The following is a 17,577-nucleotide window of genomic DNA, read 5'->3' as shown; positions in this document are numbered from 1 at the left end:
CATCTCATTCTCCTGGGCTTTCATCCTGCCTCACTGTTACCCCTTCTTAATCTTCTTTGCTGGATCTTCTTCCTCTTCCTGACCTTTAAAGACTGGCATAGTTTGGGGCTAAGTTTTCTTCTCTATCTATACTTACACCCAACATGATCTGACCAGTCCCACAGTTTCAAACAGCATCTGTATGCTAACGCATCCACAGTTTACATCTCTAACTGTGATCTTTTCATATATCCAACTTCCTACGGAACAACTCTATTTAAAGGAATGAGCTCCGCTCTCCAGGGCACAGTCAGTCACATTGCTCCACACGTCCTTTCCCTTCCCCAGTGCAAGCTAGCATTGGCCCACCGGGCCACCGTCCACACAGTGGGCCCGCCCTACGCTCGCCTGCGCGGCGAAAGGCCACGCCCTCGACCCTCGGCGCTTCCTCCGCCCCACTTCCTCCCTCCAGACCCCGCCCCGCGTCGGTGCGCCTGCGCACGGGCGAACACGTGGCTGCCGCGGAGCCAGAGCAGCAATGGCGGCGGGTGGCGGCAGTGTTGCCGACCCCCTGTCTCCCGCGGGGGTCCCCTGCGCCTTCTCCCCCCAGAGCCAGGCCTACTTCGCTTTGGCGTCTACCGACGGTCACCTGCGAGTGTGGGAAACAGCCAACAACCGGCTGCACCAGGAGTACGTGCCTTCCGCGCACCTCAGCGGTACCTGCACCTGCTTGGCCTGGGCGCCAGGGCGGCTGCAGGCCAAGGTAAAGCGAGCGGGATGGCGGTGGGCGGGCGCCTGTCGGACTCGGCCTCCGGGTCCCCCCGGCCCCTCGGCGCGTGGCCCAGCATCGCGCGTGGCCCTCGACGGCCCGGGGCGAGGAGGCACGGGGCGCGGCGGCGGCGCGGACTGGGCCCACGCCGCCAGCCCTGTGTGCGGCCTGTCCCGAGGGCAGCGAGAGAGGGCGCCGCCCGACCTCACGGGCCGTGGGCCGGCACCCTGCCGGCGGGCTCCATGCAGTCGGCAGTCGGCGCCCGGCGCCCCGCAGTCGCCGGGGCCGCCATGTTCGCGGAGGCCCCCGGCCCCCCAGGGGCGGCTTCCTGCTGCCTGGCCTTGCTCATCAGCGTGCGCTCTTCAGAGCCTTGGCCTTTGACAGAGCTCCACTTTGGGGCTATACTACTTCTCCGACCCCTGTCCAGCTTATTGGCTTTGCCCTGGGCAGTTGGAATGAACAAGTCTGTTTCCTTGCTTCCGGACAACCCCAACCGGCCCCCCCCCCCTCGGGTGCCGGCTCACCACGTGTTCTCTTCCACGTCCAGGATGTGGGACTTGCACTCTTGAAACTCTTGACTTTCCCAGGGTCGTTTCCATTCTCGGCCGTTTGAACCTTCTTGCTTTTTTATTTTTAACTTCTGCTAGGCTCCACTGTTGTACATCTCCTTTCCCCCAAGGTTGAAGTCTGCATTAGGATATGGTGGTAAACTGAAGTAGTTGAGCTTAATGATCGTGAGTCCAGGTGAAGTTTCTGTTAGATAGGACACTGCCGAGTTAGGGAAGGCTTTTCACTCTTAGCCACCCATCTCAGGTAAGATGCTATTCACTGTGAGTCACGCGACTACATCTGCTCTAACTCACACGCACGTGGGAACTGCAGGTACAGGGTAGCCAAACTGAATCAGTCCAGTGTGGTTTGGAAGCATCAGGTATTGTGAGGTGTGTGGTGTTCAGCTGACACTCTGTAAAACTTCAAAAGCTAGTATTTAGTACAGATCTTAACTCCCTTCTGACTACCCTAGGGAACTTTCTGCTAAATTTTTAGGTTAAAAGTAGGGATGCATCTAACTTGTTCTACTTTGTATAAGTATGTTTAGGTATTTTTCACATTTTAAGCTTAATTTTCATAGTTTCTGGATGAAGTGTCTCCTCTTGACTAATAAGAGAAACCTTTTCAGAGCTCTTAGTCAAGCACAAAACTTGGACTTGTGAAAAAATCGTAGTTGTCAGTGTTAAAATTACAGCACTCTGCATATTTTTCTTTCTCAAAGTTGTTTTTTATGTTTGTATTTTAACATTCCTGTAAAGTGATAATACTAATGAAGAGGAGAAATACAGAGCAATGATTAGATGCATGGATCCAAGCTATGCTGCCTACATTTGAATCCAGGCTTGGCTTCATAGTAGTAATTGTGCCTATAGTTCCTCATTTGTAAAATGAGGATAATAGTATCTACCGCATAGAGTGGTTGTGAAGGTTAACATATTTAATAATGCATACAATATTTAGAATAGTTCTTGGTGTGTAAGTGCTGCAAGTGTTAATATCGTTATAAGTATCTCATATTTGTGTGATTAGTCCTGCAAGGTAGGTAAAGACTAACTTTTTGCCTTGTTTGGGAAGAAAAACTGAGGCTCTAGAAAGTTAAGCAACTTGAAAAAGCCAAAAATGGAACCAGGACTAGAATTCTGGTATTTAGAGCTCAGTTCTCTATTATCTGCAACAAATAGTTAATATTAGGTTGGCAAAAATTTGTCGCCCACTTTGCTTTTCTGTTGACTTACTATCACATTGTATACCTCAGGAATAAAATTTTTGCCTAGTCTTAAATTTCCTGTTAAGAGTCTTAGTTTTAGAATATATATAACACTTTGATACAATAGAAAATATCTGGATTTGGTTTCATAATCAGGACTCAAGTCAAACTTGCTTTTGTCACATTGAGCAAGTCACTTTAATTTTGGAGGCTTCATTGAAAAATGAGAGTTGGGCTACATTAAAAAGTTTATACAGGTTTCAGTATCGTTTTACCTGTATGCTCTTGTTTTAGCCACACAACCCAGTGAGATGCCCTGAAATTATTACATTTTTAAAAACTGAGAATCAGGACTAAGAAAGTTTAAATGACCTCACCGAAGCCCTAATACACAGTAAAGTAGTTGAAGCGACTAGAGTTGAGATACTCTGGCTCCTGGTCTAGTGCTCTTACACTGTAACCTTAGATCTTGAATCACAGAATTGACAGCTGGGAGGAGTGTAGAGACATCCAGTCCTCATCATCTTGGGAATGTGTTCTCTTAGAGCATCATTTTTACTTGAAAATTAGGAAGTGAAGCAGTTTTCCTGTATTAAAACAAATTTGCACATATATTATGGTATAAAATTAAAAAGTCACATGATTTTTAAAGATAGAAAATGAAGAGTGATTTGTAGCAACTGCTTCAACCTTTGCTCTCAGGTCCCCGGGGTTATGATGCTTGCCGCTTAAGTTTTAAGATGCTCTCATCTTATGAAACCCTATTATTTTGCAACTTTGAGGCTTAAAGTAAGAGGCATGAAAAGAGTGTTATTCTGAAGCCTATGTTCTCAGCATCTTGTTAAGATCTTGTTTCTCTCAAATGTGAAATGGAGATTATGCCACCCACCTTTCAGCGTTCTGAGAGGATTAAATGAGGCAATGTATGTGACTGGTGTAGTATGGTCTGGCATGCAGTAAATGCTCAATAAATATTAGTTATTGAATGATTCATTGAGTGTTCTATATGGGCTCATTTTATCATTTACTGCTACATTCCTCAATATAAATCAGTTTGTAAGAGTGTCCTGCATCTGGTTCAGTAATTTGCAGTTTGCCACCCAAGGACAAAGTTTGGTCACAGTATTCTTATCGATTGAGAATTGTGAGTTGGTGCTGGATTTCTTGGGTAACAGGAGTTAAAGCAGTGGTTCATAAATGTTTAGGGAAATTAGATTGCTGCTTCTTGTTCTTGGTCATAGAATGATTATAATACTTGCATTTATGACACAATAGTTTTTAGAGGGTTTTCATATATATATTATATAGCTGAGCATTCCTTTTGGTTGATGGAGCCTGGGGCAAGAGGACCTCCTAGGATGACGAGAAAAGTGCAAGGCGACAGATTGATGGACTATAGATGGACGCCGTGTTTAGAGCTGCTCAGATTTGCGTATGTAAACTGAGGCTAAGATGTTAAATGATATGCCAAAGCCACACAGTAAATGGCTGAGCCACCTAGGAACTGACCCTGGTGTTCTGTTGCCGCCTTAAATCTCTCCAACTTTTCTACTTTTCCTTCCCTAACTGCTGTAGAGCCCTGGTGAAACAGCCTTGTCTGCTGTTGGCTACCGCAGTAAATGTACTTACGCTGCTTTGCTGTCACTGCAGTTAAAATGACCCACACAGCTTAGTGCTTGTTGAATGAACCGCGTGGCATTTCATACATTGGACAGGACAAGCACAGTAGCATTAAGGATATTTCTAGGAAAAATCTCAGCTGAGTATCCCCACTTCCATTTCTTAGAGATGTAGCACACTCGACTTCTGTACGATGAAGGCTGTCTTAAGGTCTCTCCAGTATTTAAACTTCAAAAGAAGGTAAAGTTTGCAGATTAGATCCCATTGGCAGAAATAGAAATTCCTGTGTATTAGAATTATAATTGTTTTGATATAAATACTGTATGTAATTATGTGTAAAATGCACACATTTTGTTCACCTTTATCCATGAAACTTAAACATTTGCCAGAGTAAGTGATAGTAATATAGGCCAAGAGACTATGGCATAGGAGACTAATTGCAGAATGAGACTTGAAACTTGGCATAATTTTCAGTGTCTAGAGGTCAGTATTTTTCAAAAATAGGTCTTGATCCATTAGTGCATTGCGAAATAGATTTAGTGGGTTGTGACAGCATTAAAAAATGAAATAGACAATGTCTGAGTATATTTTGCATGATGAAGGATAAAGTTTTTGTGAAACTTGTTTCAGTTTATACATACGTTTTTATGAGTGTGTGTATTGGCTCTCTATGTAAACTCTTTTCTTCCTCTGGGATCTCAGTCTAAAAAGTCATTGCTCAATTGGTCAAATTCAGGCTTCATCACTTGGATGTGCTTTTTTCTCTCTGTCTCCACTACATCTATACTGTGTCTTGCTTTCATAAATCATGCACATATGCCATTCAGACTCTTACTCTGATTGTTTTCTGATTGCCTTCTGGATCAAATGCTGATAAGCTTTCTTCAGACTGGTTTGGTATTTATTGCTTAGCTCAGTCAGACCTTCACATTGGAAAAGACTCTTTAGTGTAAGAAATCACATCGTTTTGGTCTTTACTCCTGGTGCGTCCAGGAATTCAGATTTTCCAATCACAAATATATGAACTAAATTTTTAGCCTACCCTTTCCATTACTTTATTTACTTGCATGTATAGTTAATGTGCACATGACAAGTGCTAGGCACTTGAGAGGAAACAAAACTGAGTATGACTAACACATCAAAGAAGAAATAAAGACAATTCAGATATACTGTGTCTGTAATGCAGAGCAGAGTATGACTTGTGCCTTAAGAGAAAGAAGAGGTTTTTGTGGAGAGAGATTTGAGATGGACCTTGAAGCATGGATAGATTTTTAACCAAAAGAAAATTGAGGTGAATAGGAAAAGGCCTGTGCAAGTGGAGGGAAAAGCAAAAGCAAAATGGGAAAGCATGTTTGTGATTAGGGAGTGTCATGTAAGGATAGATTTGGAAATAAGCCTGGAAAAGGTGGGTTGGAGGCAAATTGTGGATGCTTTCGAATGCCAGCGAGTTGTTTATATTGATTCACTCTTCTCTGGGGAGTCATTTAAGTTTTTGATGACAGGAATAACAGGTTCAGATAGAAAATGCCAATAAAAGTCTGTCATAATGTAATAATCAGTAGCACTAAACTTCTGGTTTCAGAAATATTTAGTAATGGGGTAATATTTAAAATATTAGATTTCACTAAAATGCACATTGCTTATATATATATTTATCTGGTTGTTGTGTTACCTGTTTGGGCATGCTCCTCTTGCTGCACGGGAAGTTATTTTATTTTATTTTTTTAAATTATTTTTATTTATTTATATATTTTTCCCCCAAAGCCCCAGTAGATAGTTGCATGTCATAGTTGCACATCCCCCCAGTTGCTGCACGTGGGACGTGGCCTCAGCATGGCCAGAGAAGCAGTGCGTCGGTGCGGGCCCGGGGTCCGAACCTGGGCCGCCAGCAGCGGAGCGCGCGCACTTAACTGCCAAGCCACAGGGCCGGCCCCCGGGAAGTTATTTTTAAAAAGATCATCCAACTCTGAGAAAACATACATGAGTCAGTAGTTCTTTGAGATTAATTAATTGGATTATTATTTAAGTTTAGACCAGTGATCTTCAGAATTGGGCAGAGATTCTGTGGATACTCCTCTGACTTGACTGCTTGCTTCTTCCAAAAATATAGCGATTTTGCTGATAGGGAAATTAGGGCTTTGGATATGTTAATGTTTAATTTCTAAAATTTCTTTGTGCTTTTTAATGTAAATTCGTATCTCCAGAAAAACATATACATGTTTGGACCAGCCTGTGTTTCACACATTAGAAACCTTAATGTAGATGATTTTAATTTGATTTAGAAAACCAAGAGTACAAGAAATAATTTCTGGAATCTTTCAGAGAAGAGTTTTCTGATAAGATAGTAGTAGGTTGGTATACTTTCCCCACTGTCCTCGCCTGAAATAGGCGTTTATGTTTATAAAGTTATGCGGAACCACATTTGCTCTCTGGGATCATTTAAAGGTTGCTTTAGAAATTCATTTAACTGAAGGTGGGACCTAGGACACACCTTGTGCTAAAGTTTCAATGTTTCAAACAAATTAAATGTTACTGATGAGACAATCAGACTTTTTTATTTTTATGGCTTTTAATTGTAACTTCTCTTTTGGATTTATTAATGTAGATACATTTCTCAGGACTTGCAAAATGTATTATATTTTTCTGTATGTAAAAAGTTACCTTATTTTTTGTTAAGTTTTTTTACTTTTTGTTGACCTAAGTGTGTCCAAGGAATCAAATTCTTCAAATGGAACATCCTCATAACTAAAACGAAAAAACAGAAAATGTTTTATAAGTCTACTCCTTGATATTCTTTATGCACTGGTAACATCATAGTTTTCATTGGTGGTTTTTGGGTTGAGCAGATTTTTATGTATCTTGGGCTGCTTTTTTGTGCTGTAGAGCAAAGCTCTTGCATTGTTGAGAAAATGTTCTCTTTCCTATGCTATTGATCTATTTTACACTAAAAGAATCAATTCTCAGAGCTTCTTTATGCTAAAATATAAGCTTGGGAAGCTTTAATTAAAAAAAAATCATAAACATATGGAAGAGAAGTTCTGAAATTATAAATAATTTTTCAGCATTATAAACGCTGATGTAGTACTCTGAAGTTGTGATCATTGACTATCTTTTTGATGGACAGGAGCTGTTAGTATCATTTTTGAAATAAATCAAAGAAGTCTTGTGGCATTTGACACTAGATTGAAACTTGTGCCTCCTAAGTCATTAGAATCACCAAGACCACATGGAACTTGCAGACTAGCCCTTAAGCAGTCACTGGAGCAACTTCTCTAGTGTGCACTCTGTGCTGCTCTACTAGTTACAACTATTTTTTTTCAACTCAAATTGAAGTAAATGCATGTTTGTAAATATAAAAATATTTGAGTCCCTTTTCCTGAAAACAAAGCTGGAATGCAAGGAAGGATTCAGGGGAGAGAAAGGGGACGCATTGGCTGCTTGAGTATGGCTCTGTAATCACTTTGCTTGGGAGTAGAGGCTTCACTTGGACCTGTTAGGACTGGTTGGTTTCTGAGAAGTGGAAGCAGCGGTGAGGCTGCTTGGATCTGTTAAGAGAATACCAAGAGCATACCAGATTGTCCCAACTGCCACCTTTCTTCCAGAGGGATAGGAGATGGGGGACAGATTGTTACGAGCTCTTCGTCCCATTGGAGTGATTTTTTTTCTTTTTTTTTTGGAAGTAGTGAGAAATCATCTGAGAGGGAAATCCCACCTCCCCCCGCTTTTTTTGACGTGCCTTTTAGTAGCAGTCATGTTTCATTTGTGGGGTAGTGGGTATTTGCATTTATGCATTAATAATGTTTCAGTTTTTTAAATACAAATAAAACAATTGTTTTCTCTTTTTTTTCCAGGAAACTCCTCAGAGGAAAAAAAGGAAATCAGAAGCTATAGGAACGAGTAACCAGACTGACTTGTTGGCTCTTGGTACAGCAGTTGGTAGTATTTTATTATACAGTACAGTAAAAGGAGAATTACACAGTAAATTAATAGTAAGTATATAATGTGTGTGTGTATATTTTATATAAAAGAGATATGACAGGGAAACTGATTATTAGAGATTTATTAAAAACAAAACAGTTCAGGATCTACACTATGGGGGTATTTTCCTGCCCCTTCCACATTTAAAATTCTGAACAGTAATATTTGATAATAGCTATGATAGGTGTCATAGTCCTTATTATGGGTCAGAATATAAAGAGTTGTTGACTAGGTTTAAAATAAGAAAGGGTAAGAACAATTTTAAGTATCACAGATAGTAACTGCAGGAAGGAGCTCACTCACCACCTCTAGGGCTAGGGAACAAGGAGGCAGTTGGAATTATTGCTGAAACTCAGACTTTTGAGGAACAAGTGTTGCTCTCGGTGCTGCTGTCTCTTGAGGCAGTATGGCCCCATGGGCTGGGGGTCCAGCCCTCTTAGGAGGGGGCTCCAGCTGACTGCTGGTGTCTCTGAAGGGAGGTGATGAAACTGATTCTCCAAGTGTTGGAAAAATTGCATATTGAGTTCAGTTGCTGCTGAAAGGATTGCCACTGCTAGGGTGAAGAAGTGTTGGGGTGATGCAAACTGGGAGACAGGAAGGAACAAGTCCCTGTTCCTCCTCCAGCCTTGCCTCTCTCTAGCACCCCTTACTGGTGGAGCCTACTGGCGATCTGGCTGGCAAAGCAGAGATGTGGTTTGCGGAGTCCCAGCCCCAGCATTGCAGAGCAGAGCAGTAATGGTTTGGTGCTGCAAGGCAATAACTTAACTGGCATAATTTGTTTCAGACAATATCTATTATAATATGTTTTTGGTGTTCACTGAACTGTCTGTATATCGGAATGCTTTCTGTATATAGGAATAAAACAATATTTTCTCTTTTAAGTAACATCTACCCATAGATAATTTGGAACTACATAACGTTGAAAAGGGAAAAAATTTATACCTAAATTTGTCACTGAGAGATCTTCTTTCTATTTAATAGATTGTGTATTTCTTTGCTTTATGCATGTGTTTAAAAATATAATTGGATTCTGTCCATCTATTTTGTATCTTGATATTTTCCATTAAATTACAATGTAAGCATTTTTCATATTTGTCAAGAACTAATTATAAACATTTTTAATGACTGCCTAAAATCCTACTAAATTAGATAGTCCCTTGGTGTTTTTTTTAAACAGTTATTTTAATTTTATTTATTTATTTATTTTTCCCCCAAAGCCCCAGTAGATAGTTGTGTGTCATAGCTGCACATCCTTCTAGTTGCTGTATGTGGGATGCAGCCTCAGCATGGCCGGAGAAGCGGTTCATCGGTGCGCGCCCGGGATCCAAACCCGGGCCGCCAGCAGCAGAGCGCGTGCACTTAACCTCTAAGCCACGGGGCCGGCCCAGTCCCTTGGTGTTTTAACTATTACTGATTGTTTAGGTGGTTTCTGATTTTTTTTTTTTTGTTTTAATTTTTTTTTCCTTACATGGATTCCCAGAATTACTAACCTGTGATTAGTCAGAGGGTTTTAGTGTTAAGGCTTTTTACACAGAGTATAAAAATACTTTCTGGAAGAGTTTTCCTGATTTGTGCTTATATCAACAATGGAAGGATAGTACCTGTGTTTCAGTAGCCTTATTGCCACCATTCAGTATTCCCATTAAAACAACAATAACACTAACAAAAACCCAGTTACTTTGATAGGTGAGAAATTTTACCTGATTTTTAACAAGCATTTAAAAATACAGTCACGCGTCCCTTGACAACAGGGAATAGGTTCTGAGAAATGCATCGTTAGGTGATTTCGTTGTCGTGTGAACATCGTAGAGTGGAGAGTTATGCAAACCTAGATGGTATAGCCTACTACACAGCTAGGTACTAATCTTAGGGGAACATTGTCGTATATGCGGTCTGTTATTGACCAAAACAGCATTATGTAGCGCATGACTATTGTTTTCACATTAAAGATTATAAAAATAATACACAACTGTAAAAAAAAATTAAAGCAGAGGTATGTATAGCAAGAAGGGAATCTCACTTTATTGCTCTCTCCTCTCCTCCCAGTTGAGTGTGGTCCTGGGTATTAAAATACTAAACAAATTGCTAGATGAACAGACTGAAAATGTTACTTTGTTTTGATTTGTATCTCTTGGATTACTAACTTTGAAAATTTTTATTTATTTTCTTGCTGAATTCTGTCTGTGAAATTTATCTGTTCGTATCCTTTGTTCAGCTCTTTGTGTGTGTGTCTATAATAAAGGACTTAGTTCTTTGAGTAGATAGCTGATAGGAGGGAGGGGGAAGTAACTGGGTAGTTTTGGCACTTTTTTTTTTTTTTTCTTTTTTTTCTTTTTTTTTTTTTTTTTTTTGTGAGGAGATCAGCCCTGAGCTAACATCCGCCAATCCTCCTCTTTTTTTTTTTTTTTGCTGAGGAAGACGGCCCTGGGCTAACATCGGTGCCTATCCTCCTCCACTTTATATGGGACGCCGCCACAGCATGGCTTACCAAGCAGTGCGTCGGTGCGCGCCCGGGATCCGAACCAGCGAACCCCGGGCCGCCGCAGCGGAGCGCGCGCACTTAACCGCTTGCGCCACCGGGCCGGCCCCTTGGCACTTTTTTAAAAAAGGGATTTTCAAGGATCGTTTTGACTAGACATGATTTTCACCTTAAGTACTGACTGACTTTAAACTCTTTAAGATTTGACTTTACTAGTTCTCTCAAGTGTCACAAACTTTCTGCCACTATACATGAAGTATTTTATCATGCTTAGTGCTCACATTCCTGTCAAAAGTAAGTGGCATTTAGGACTAGTATCCTTTGACTTACTATGTGGAAGTATGTTTTTCCACCAGAGGAGAAGGGAAGGTTAACATCTGATGAAGTTATAGTTGATTTATCTTCTTCTTCTTCTTCTTTTTTTTTTTTGCGAGGAAGATTGGCCCTGAGCTAACATCTGTTGCCAATGTTCCTCTTTTTGCTTGAGGAATATTGTCGCTGAGCTAACATCCGTGCCAGTCTTCCTCGACTTTGTACATGGGATGCCACCACAGCATGGCTTGATGAGCAATGTGTAGGTCCACACCCGGGATCTGAACCCACAAACCCCGGGCCGCCAAAGTGGAGCGTGCGAACCCAACCACTAGGCCACCGGGCCGGCCCCAATTTATCTTATTTTTGATGTTGGAAATGGGTGGATGTAGGTTAAGGCTTTTTTAGCTAGGTCAAGGCCTAACATTTAGTTAATTGTTTAGTAACCAAATATTAGGGTGCATATTATCATATACCAGATGAGTTTTATTTTGTTTTTCTTTTCTTAAATTTTTTTTTTAATCTGCAGAGTGGTGGACATGACAGCAAAGTCAATTGCATACAGTGGCATCAAGACAATGGCTATTTGTATAGTTGTTCAGATGATAAACATATTGTGGAATGGAATACACAGACGTGCAAAGTAAAGTGGTGAGTAACATTGATGGTTCTATGGTATTATTGGAGGAGTAACTTGGTTACCGTTTGGAAATGTATTAGAGTTTGACAAGTCAGGACTGTATTCTTGCTATAAGTAAAATTTGATATTGGACACAATGGGGAATCTAGACACTAATAAGGTTATAGACTGTTCTCAAGGAACTTTTAATCAAATAGAGCATGTAAGATTTTAATACATAAAAGTTAAATAATGGTACAAGAGTGAAATAACTGCACAAGAGATGTCATAAGGTAGCATGTGATGACTGGTCAAATGAATAGGATATTGTTGGGAAGGCCTGGTGGAAGAGAGAGCATTTCAGTTCGGTCTTCTAGAATAGGTAAGATTTGGATAGAAGAGGGTGGGAGAATCCTTTCCAGGGTGGGGAAAGGAAGGTGGGGAGATGGCAAGAGCAAGGCTAGGAGAAAGGGAAGTGAAAGATGTACTTGGAGCTGAGTAGAGTAATTTAGAGGAGGGGCATACTAGGGGATAAAGGCTGGTGGAGGATATGAGCCAGAGTATCTCAGGACTCTGGCCTTAAGTGTCTCTTGTAGATAAAAATCTCAGACAGCTCTTCTAGTTCAAGCACCTAATCCTGTGATTGGCTTATAGTAGATTAGATGTTCAATAAATGTGGACTATTGAATGAGGTTCAATTTATTGTGTACATGAGAACCCTAAGGAGGATAATGATGCCCATGGTCCTACAGCTAACAAGTGGTAGAGGAGTTTGAATTCTGGTACAGTGTTTTTCTACCATACTGAAACTACTTTCTTGGATTCTATTCAAACCATTTCTCTCCAGGTAGCAGGAGAGAGCCACTGAAGGTCAGTGTCTTCAGAATAAAGTAACCAAAATAATGCTTTGAGGAAAAGTAATCTGTCAGCGATGTGTAGACTATATGGGAAGGAGCTAGTTCAAAGGCAGAGAAGCCAGATCCCAGGTGGTTGTTGTAATAGTCCCGGTCTAGGATGGTAAGAGTGGAAAGTAAGAACGGGAAAGATAGCAATCAAGAAGAATCAGCAACACTTGGGTAGGATGGAGGGACGTATTGAGTGACAGAAAGGAGTTAAATAAAGGTAACTACTAAGTTTTCAGCTTTGTGAACTTCGGGAAGTAGTGGTGCGGTTAATAGAAATTATGATCAGAAGAGGGAAATGGTTTTGGACTATTTAGACAAGTTGAATTTGAAATATGTGAAAGGCAAGACCTAACAGACAGAGTGGTGATAGAGGTTTCGAGTTTAAAGGAGGAGGGCTTGGGGCTGGAGGTGCAGATGTAGTCATCTGCCTAGAGGTTCTCAGTAAGGGTTTGTGCTCCATTTACTTGCACAGTAGTTTCCACACTGGTGACTGTCAGAAACACCTGTGGAGATTCTCATTCACTAGGTCTGGGGTGGGGCCCATGCAACTGTATTTTCAAAATGCTGTCTGGATGAGAGTTCACAAAGTCAGACCCTTCACATAGGGACTAGTAATGTTCAAGGCACTGTTCCCATTACACACAGTATTGTATTTAATCCTAACACTGTGAAGTGGCCTCCTATTTTACAGTTGAGAAATAGGTTAAATCAGAGCCTGAGCTCTCATCTAAACTGTACCGTCTTGTATAATATTGTGTTCCCGTTTCGTTCTTAGCATTCTAAGGCTGCTGTGATTTTTGTTTTCTATGTTAGGTACTATTTCTTGATTTCTTGCTACAGAAGATGAAGGTTTAGCTCTCTTAGCCTCCCCATTCTCCCAATATTATGTCACAATTTTTGATTAAGCAGTATTCATTGTTTACATTATGACTACTTAAATATTGTTATAGATGAGCATTGGACTGTACTAGGGGTTTTTTTTTTTTGTGTGTGAGGAAGATCAGCCCTGAGCTAACATCCATGCTAATCCTCCTCTTTTTTTTTTTTTTTTTTTTGCTGTGGAAGACCAGCTCTGAGCTAACATCTACTGCCAATCTTCCTCCTTTCTTTTCCCCAAAGCCCCAGTAGATAGTTGTATGTCATAATTGCACATCCTTCTAGTTGCTGTATGTGGGACATGGCCTCAGCATGGCTGGGGAAGCGGTGCTTCGGTGCACTCCCGGGATCCGAACCCGGGCCACCAGTAGCAGAGCGCCCGCACTTAACCGCTAAACCACGGGGCTGGTCCCTGTACTAGGTTTATATTATATTTTTGGCACACAACTTTGCTTTTCTTTAATATTTTATATTAAGTTTTATAATTGCCTTATTCTTCTTTTGCTTAGTTTTGTGTATACCTATCATTAGTTTGTTCTCCTACAGTAATGTAAATCTTCTCGGTTATTTTCAGACATCAGTTAGTCAGTTTTATTTGTTTCTTGGAGGACTTCTCTGCTTTCTTCCAGGGTCTCCTGAACAGCGATTGTCCTGAGATTTCCTTTCACCATCAGCTTGAAAATTCTTTTGTCAGACGGAGCCTCTATTTCTTGGATCCCATTTTTCTCTTTGTTGGTTGACTCCTTCCTTTTGGTGAAGCACATGAATTGGTAGCTTCCTGAGAAAGGGTGCGTGGATGGTAGATTGATTTGCTTGTCCACCAGTGTCTTTATTCTACCCTCACAGTTGATTGATAGTTTGAGGGTATAGAATTTTAGGTTGGAAATAATTTTCCCTCAGGATTTTGAAGCACTGGTTCATCGGTTTTTTAGCTGTTGGTATTACTTATCCTTAGTATTCTAAAAATATCCTGAGCTTTTTTCTTTAATCAATGAACTACCCTAGCTTTCGAGGGACCATTTAACCTGAAATTTCTGTTCTTCATTTTTCTTGCACTATGTGTTTGATAATTTCAACCCCTCTGTTTCCTTTGGTCTTTCTTTAGTATTCTGTACTATTGTTTAGATGTTGCATCTCCTGGACTAATCCTTTAAGTTTCTTACTTTTTTCCCCTCTTATTTTTTCCCTTTTGTCTTTTTCTTCTGTTACCTGGGAGATTTCCTCAACATCATCTTCCAGATCTTCTATTGAATTTTAAAATTTCTCTTAACATATTTTTCACTTACAGGAACTGTTTTTTGTTCTCTGAATTTTTTTTTTGTTGCATTATGTTCCTTTTATGCATATAATATTTTCTAACCCTTTAAAGATATTAATTATAGGATTTAAAGTTTTCTTTTGTTCCTTCCATTGTTTCACTCTTGAGGATGTGTTTTGATTTTTGTTTGCTTTTGGTCTCTGTCTTTCGTCTTAAAGGCATTCTTCAAATGACTGGAGATCCTTGGCTGCCTGTTGCTATTTGAAAATGAAACATTAAAAAGCTGATTGAGGGGGGCCGACCCAGTGGTGTATCAGTTAAGTGCGCGCGCTCTGCTGCTGGTGGCCTGGGTTCGGATCCCGGGCATGCACCGACACACCGCTTGTCAGGCCACGCTCTGGTCGCCTCCCATATAAAGTGGAGGAAGATGGGCATGGATGTTAGCTCAGGGCCAGTCTTCCTCAGCAAAAAGAGGAGGCTTGGCATGGATGTTAGCTCAGGGCTGATCTTCCTCACACACACACACACACACACACACACACACACACACACACTAAATAAAAAAAAAAGCTGATTGGAAGGCCTCTGTGGGTGTGTGGCTCAATTGTTGGGCTTCATTTGTAGAGTGATGGAGAGGCCTTCAAATGTCAGTATGTATAGGTCATTTCCTCTGGAAGCAATTACATTTTCCAGAGAGCAATCTTTATTATCTAGTGCTTTTCAGTGAGCTCTAATGTGCATGGACATTACTTGTGCATACAGATATGATTTAGTAGGTCTAGGTTGCTGCTTGGGAGTCTTTAATTCTAACCAGTTTTCAGGTGATGCTGATATAGGAGGGTTATAGTTTGATTTTCAAAGCTCTTATTGGGGGAGGGGTGGGAGCGGTGGTGGTGGTGGTGTTGGTGGTGGTGGTGGTAGCTCTGCTCACATTTTCAGTGCTGAGTGAGGAAGTAGATTCAGGAAGCTTGTGAAGGTGAGGATCATGTCTTTTTTTTTTTTATTGATGTTTCAATAGTTTATAACATTGTGAAATTTTGGGTTGTACATTTTTGTTTGTCCATCACCATATATATGTCTCCCTTCACCCCTGGTGCCTACCCGCTACCCCCATTGCCCCTGGTAACCACAATACAGTTTTCTCTGTCCATGTGTTGGTTTCTGTTCCACATATGAGTGAGATCATACAGTATTTGTCTTTCTCTTTCTGGCTTATTTCACTTAACATAATACCCTCCAGGCCCATCCATGTTGTTGCAAATGGGACGATTTTGTCTTTTTTTATGGCTGAGTAGTATTCCATTGTATGTATATACCACATCTTCTTGATCTAGTCATCAGTTGAGGGACACTTAGGTTGCTTCCACTTCTTAGCTGTACTGAATAATGCTGCAATGAACATAGGGGTGCATAAGCCTCTTTGGATTGTTGATTGCAGGTTCGTTGGATAGATTCCCAGTAGTGAGATAGCGGGATCATAGGGTATTTCTATTTTTAATTCTTTGAGGAATCTCCATACCGTTTTCCATAGAGGCTGCACCAGTTTGCATTCCCACCAGCTGTGTATGAGGGTACCTGTTTCTCCACATCCTCTCCAACATTTGTTGTTTTTTGTCTTGGTGATTATAGCCATTCTAACGGGCGTGAGGTGATAATCTTAGTGTTGTTTTGATTTGCATTTCCCTGATGATTAGTGATGTTGAACATCTTTTCACGTGCCTATTGGCCATCTGTATATCTTCTTTGGAGAAGTGTCTGTTCATTTCCTTTGCCCATTTTTTGGGGATCATGTCTTTTTTAATAAAAATGTATCAATTCAGTGAACAGGTGTTGAATAAATATAAGTGAGCATCAAAGCTGTGGGAATTGATGAGAAATTGTCAAAAATATTAGGAACCCATGAGGGTAGAGGAAAAGTTCTCTGGTACGTTATTGCTGCATTTCCTTGATTACTAGTGCAGTTGAATGTTCATGTTTATTAGCAATTGGTATTTCTTCTGTGAATTGCCTGTTTATATCCTTTGTCTCTTTTTGAGTTCTTTTTCTTGAACTCAAGAAGCTATTTCTTGAACATAATGAGCTATTTATGTATTCTGAGTATTAATCCTTCGTCTATAGTATATATCTTTGATATTTTCTCCTAGCCTTTTGCTTTTATTTTGATTTTATGACTTTTTTTGTGGTACAGAGTTTTATTTAATTAAATCAGGTCAATTTTTCCTGTATGATTTCTGGTTTGTAATTGCTTTGAAAAGCCTTTCCTGTTCCCAGGATTATAAAAATGTTCTCCTATATATTTTTTAATACTTATTTTTAATCAATTAGTAAGTTGCGTGTGTTTGTAGTATCAAGTAGAAATCTAATTTTGTTTTTCCAAATGAGTAATTTGACATATTCCAATATGACTGGCAGAACAGTACATTTTCTTCTACTTGAGAAATAACCTCTTTTAGTAATAAGATTGCTACCGTTATTTCTTGACTTTGTAAGTGAATAGCCAAGCTTCCTGTGGCTATAATAGCATTAACGTGTGCAATAGACTGCAAAGTCTCATTTGCTGTTCATATTTGAGGTATTAGAAAGGGATCATCTATACCTAATTTATTTTACCCTATCAGATGAGGGCTCATCTATGTGGGTTTGGAGTGGAAATAACCTTCTGGACTGTGCTAAGTAAATTAAAGATAGATGGAATGAATAGAATGGACTTGCAGAGGTCTAGCCAACATGGTGGTTTCCTGAGCGTTAACAAAATCCACCTCGTGGATCAAAGAATATACAGTTACCCATTTTACATTCTTATAACTTACCTGCTTTCTGGTACCTCTTGAGAATCTCTGTTATCGTCCTATCAGGGAGGCTTTATGTTAGTGATGTGTCCAAGGTTAGTTACCTGACATGAGCTTTTAGGGAATACATTTTGGCATAGAACCTTAGGTGGTTTTTTTTTTTTTTTTTTTTGGTGAGGAAGACCAGCCCTGAGCTAACATCCAATGCCAATCCTCCTCTTTTTTGCTGAGGAA

The 17,577-nt window shown here is 40.4% G+C and overlaps 1 protein-coding gene across 1 annotated transcript in view; it reads left to right on the top strand.

Moving 5' to 3' along the window:
- The first annotated feature begins 495 nt into the window (after positions 1-495).
- The window catches only part of WDR43 (WD repeat domain 43), a 47,615-nt gene continuing 30,533 nt past the window's right edge, over positions 496-17,577 (top strand). The window contains exons 1-3 of the mRNA XM_058551522.1: positions 496-742; positions 7,979-8,116; positions 11,426-11,547. Coding sequence (XP_058407505.1) covers positions 518-742; positions 7,979-8,116; positions 11,426-11,547 — 485 coding nt within the window. The 5' untranslated portion in view covers positions 496-517. The remainder of the gene's footprint in view (positions 743-7,978; positions 8,117-11,425; positions 11,548-17,577) is intronic.

This window comes from Diceros bicornis, chromosome 12 (assembly GCF_020826845.1).
Source record: "Diceros bicornis minor isolate mBicDic1 chromosome 12, mDicBic1.mat.cur, whole genome shotgun sequence".
Taxonomy (NCBI): domain Eukaryota; kingdom Metazoa; phylum Chordata; class Mammalia; order Perissodactyla; family Rhinocerotidae; genus Diceros; species Diceros bicornis.
Note: the sequence above shows the minus strand (reverse complement) of the source record. Positions and strands in the feature narration are given on the sequence as shown.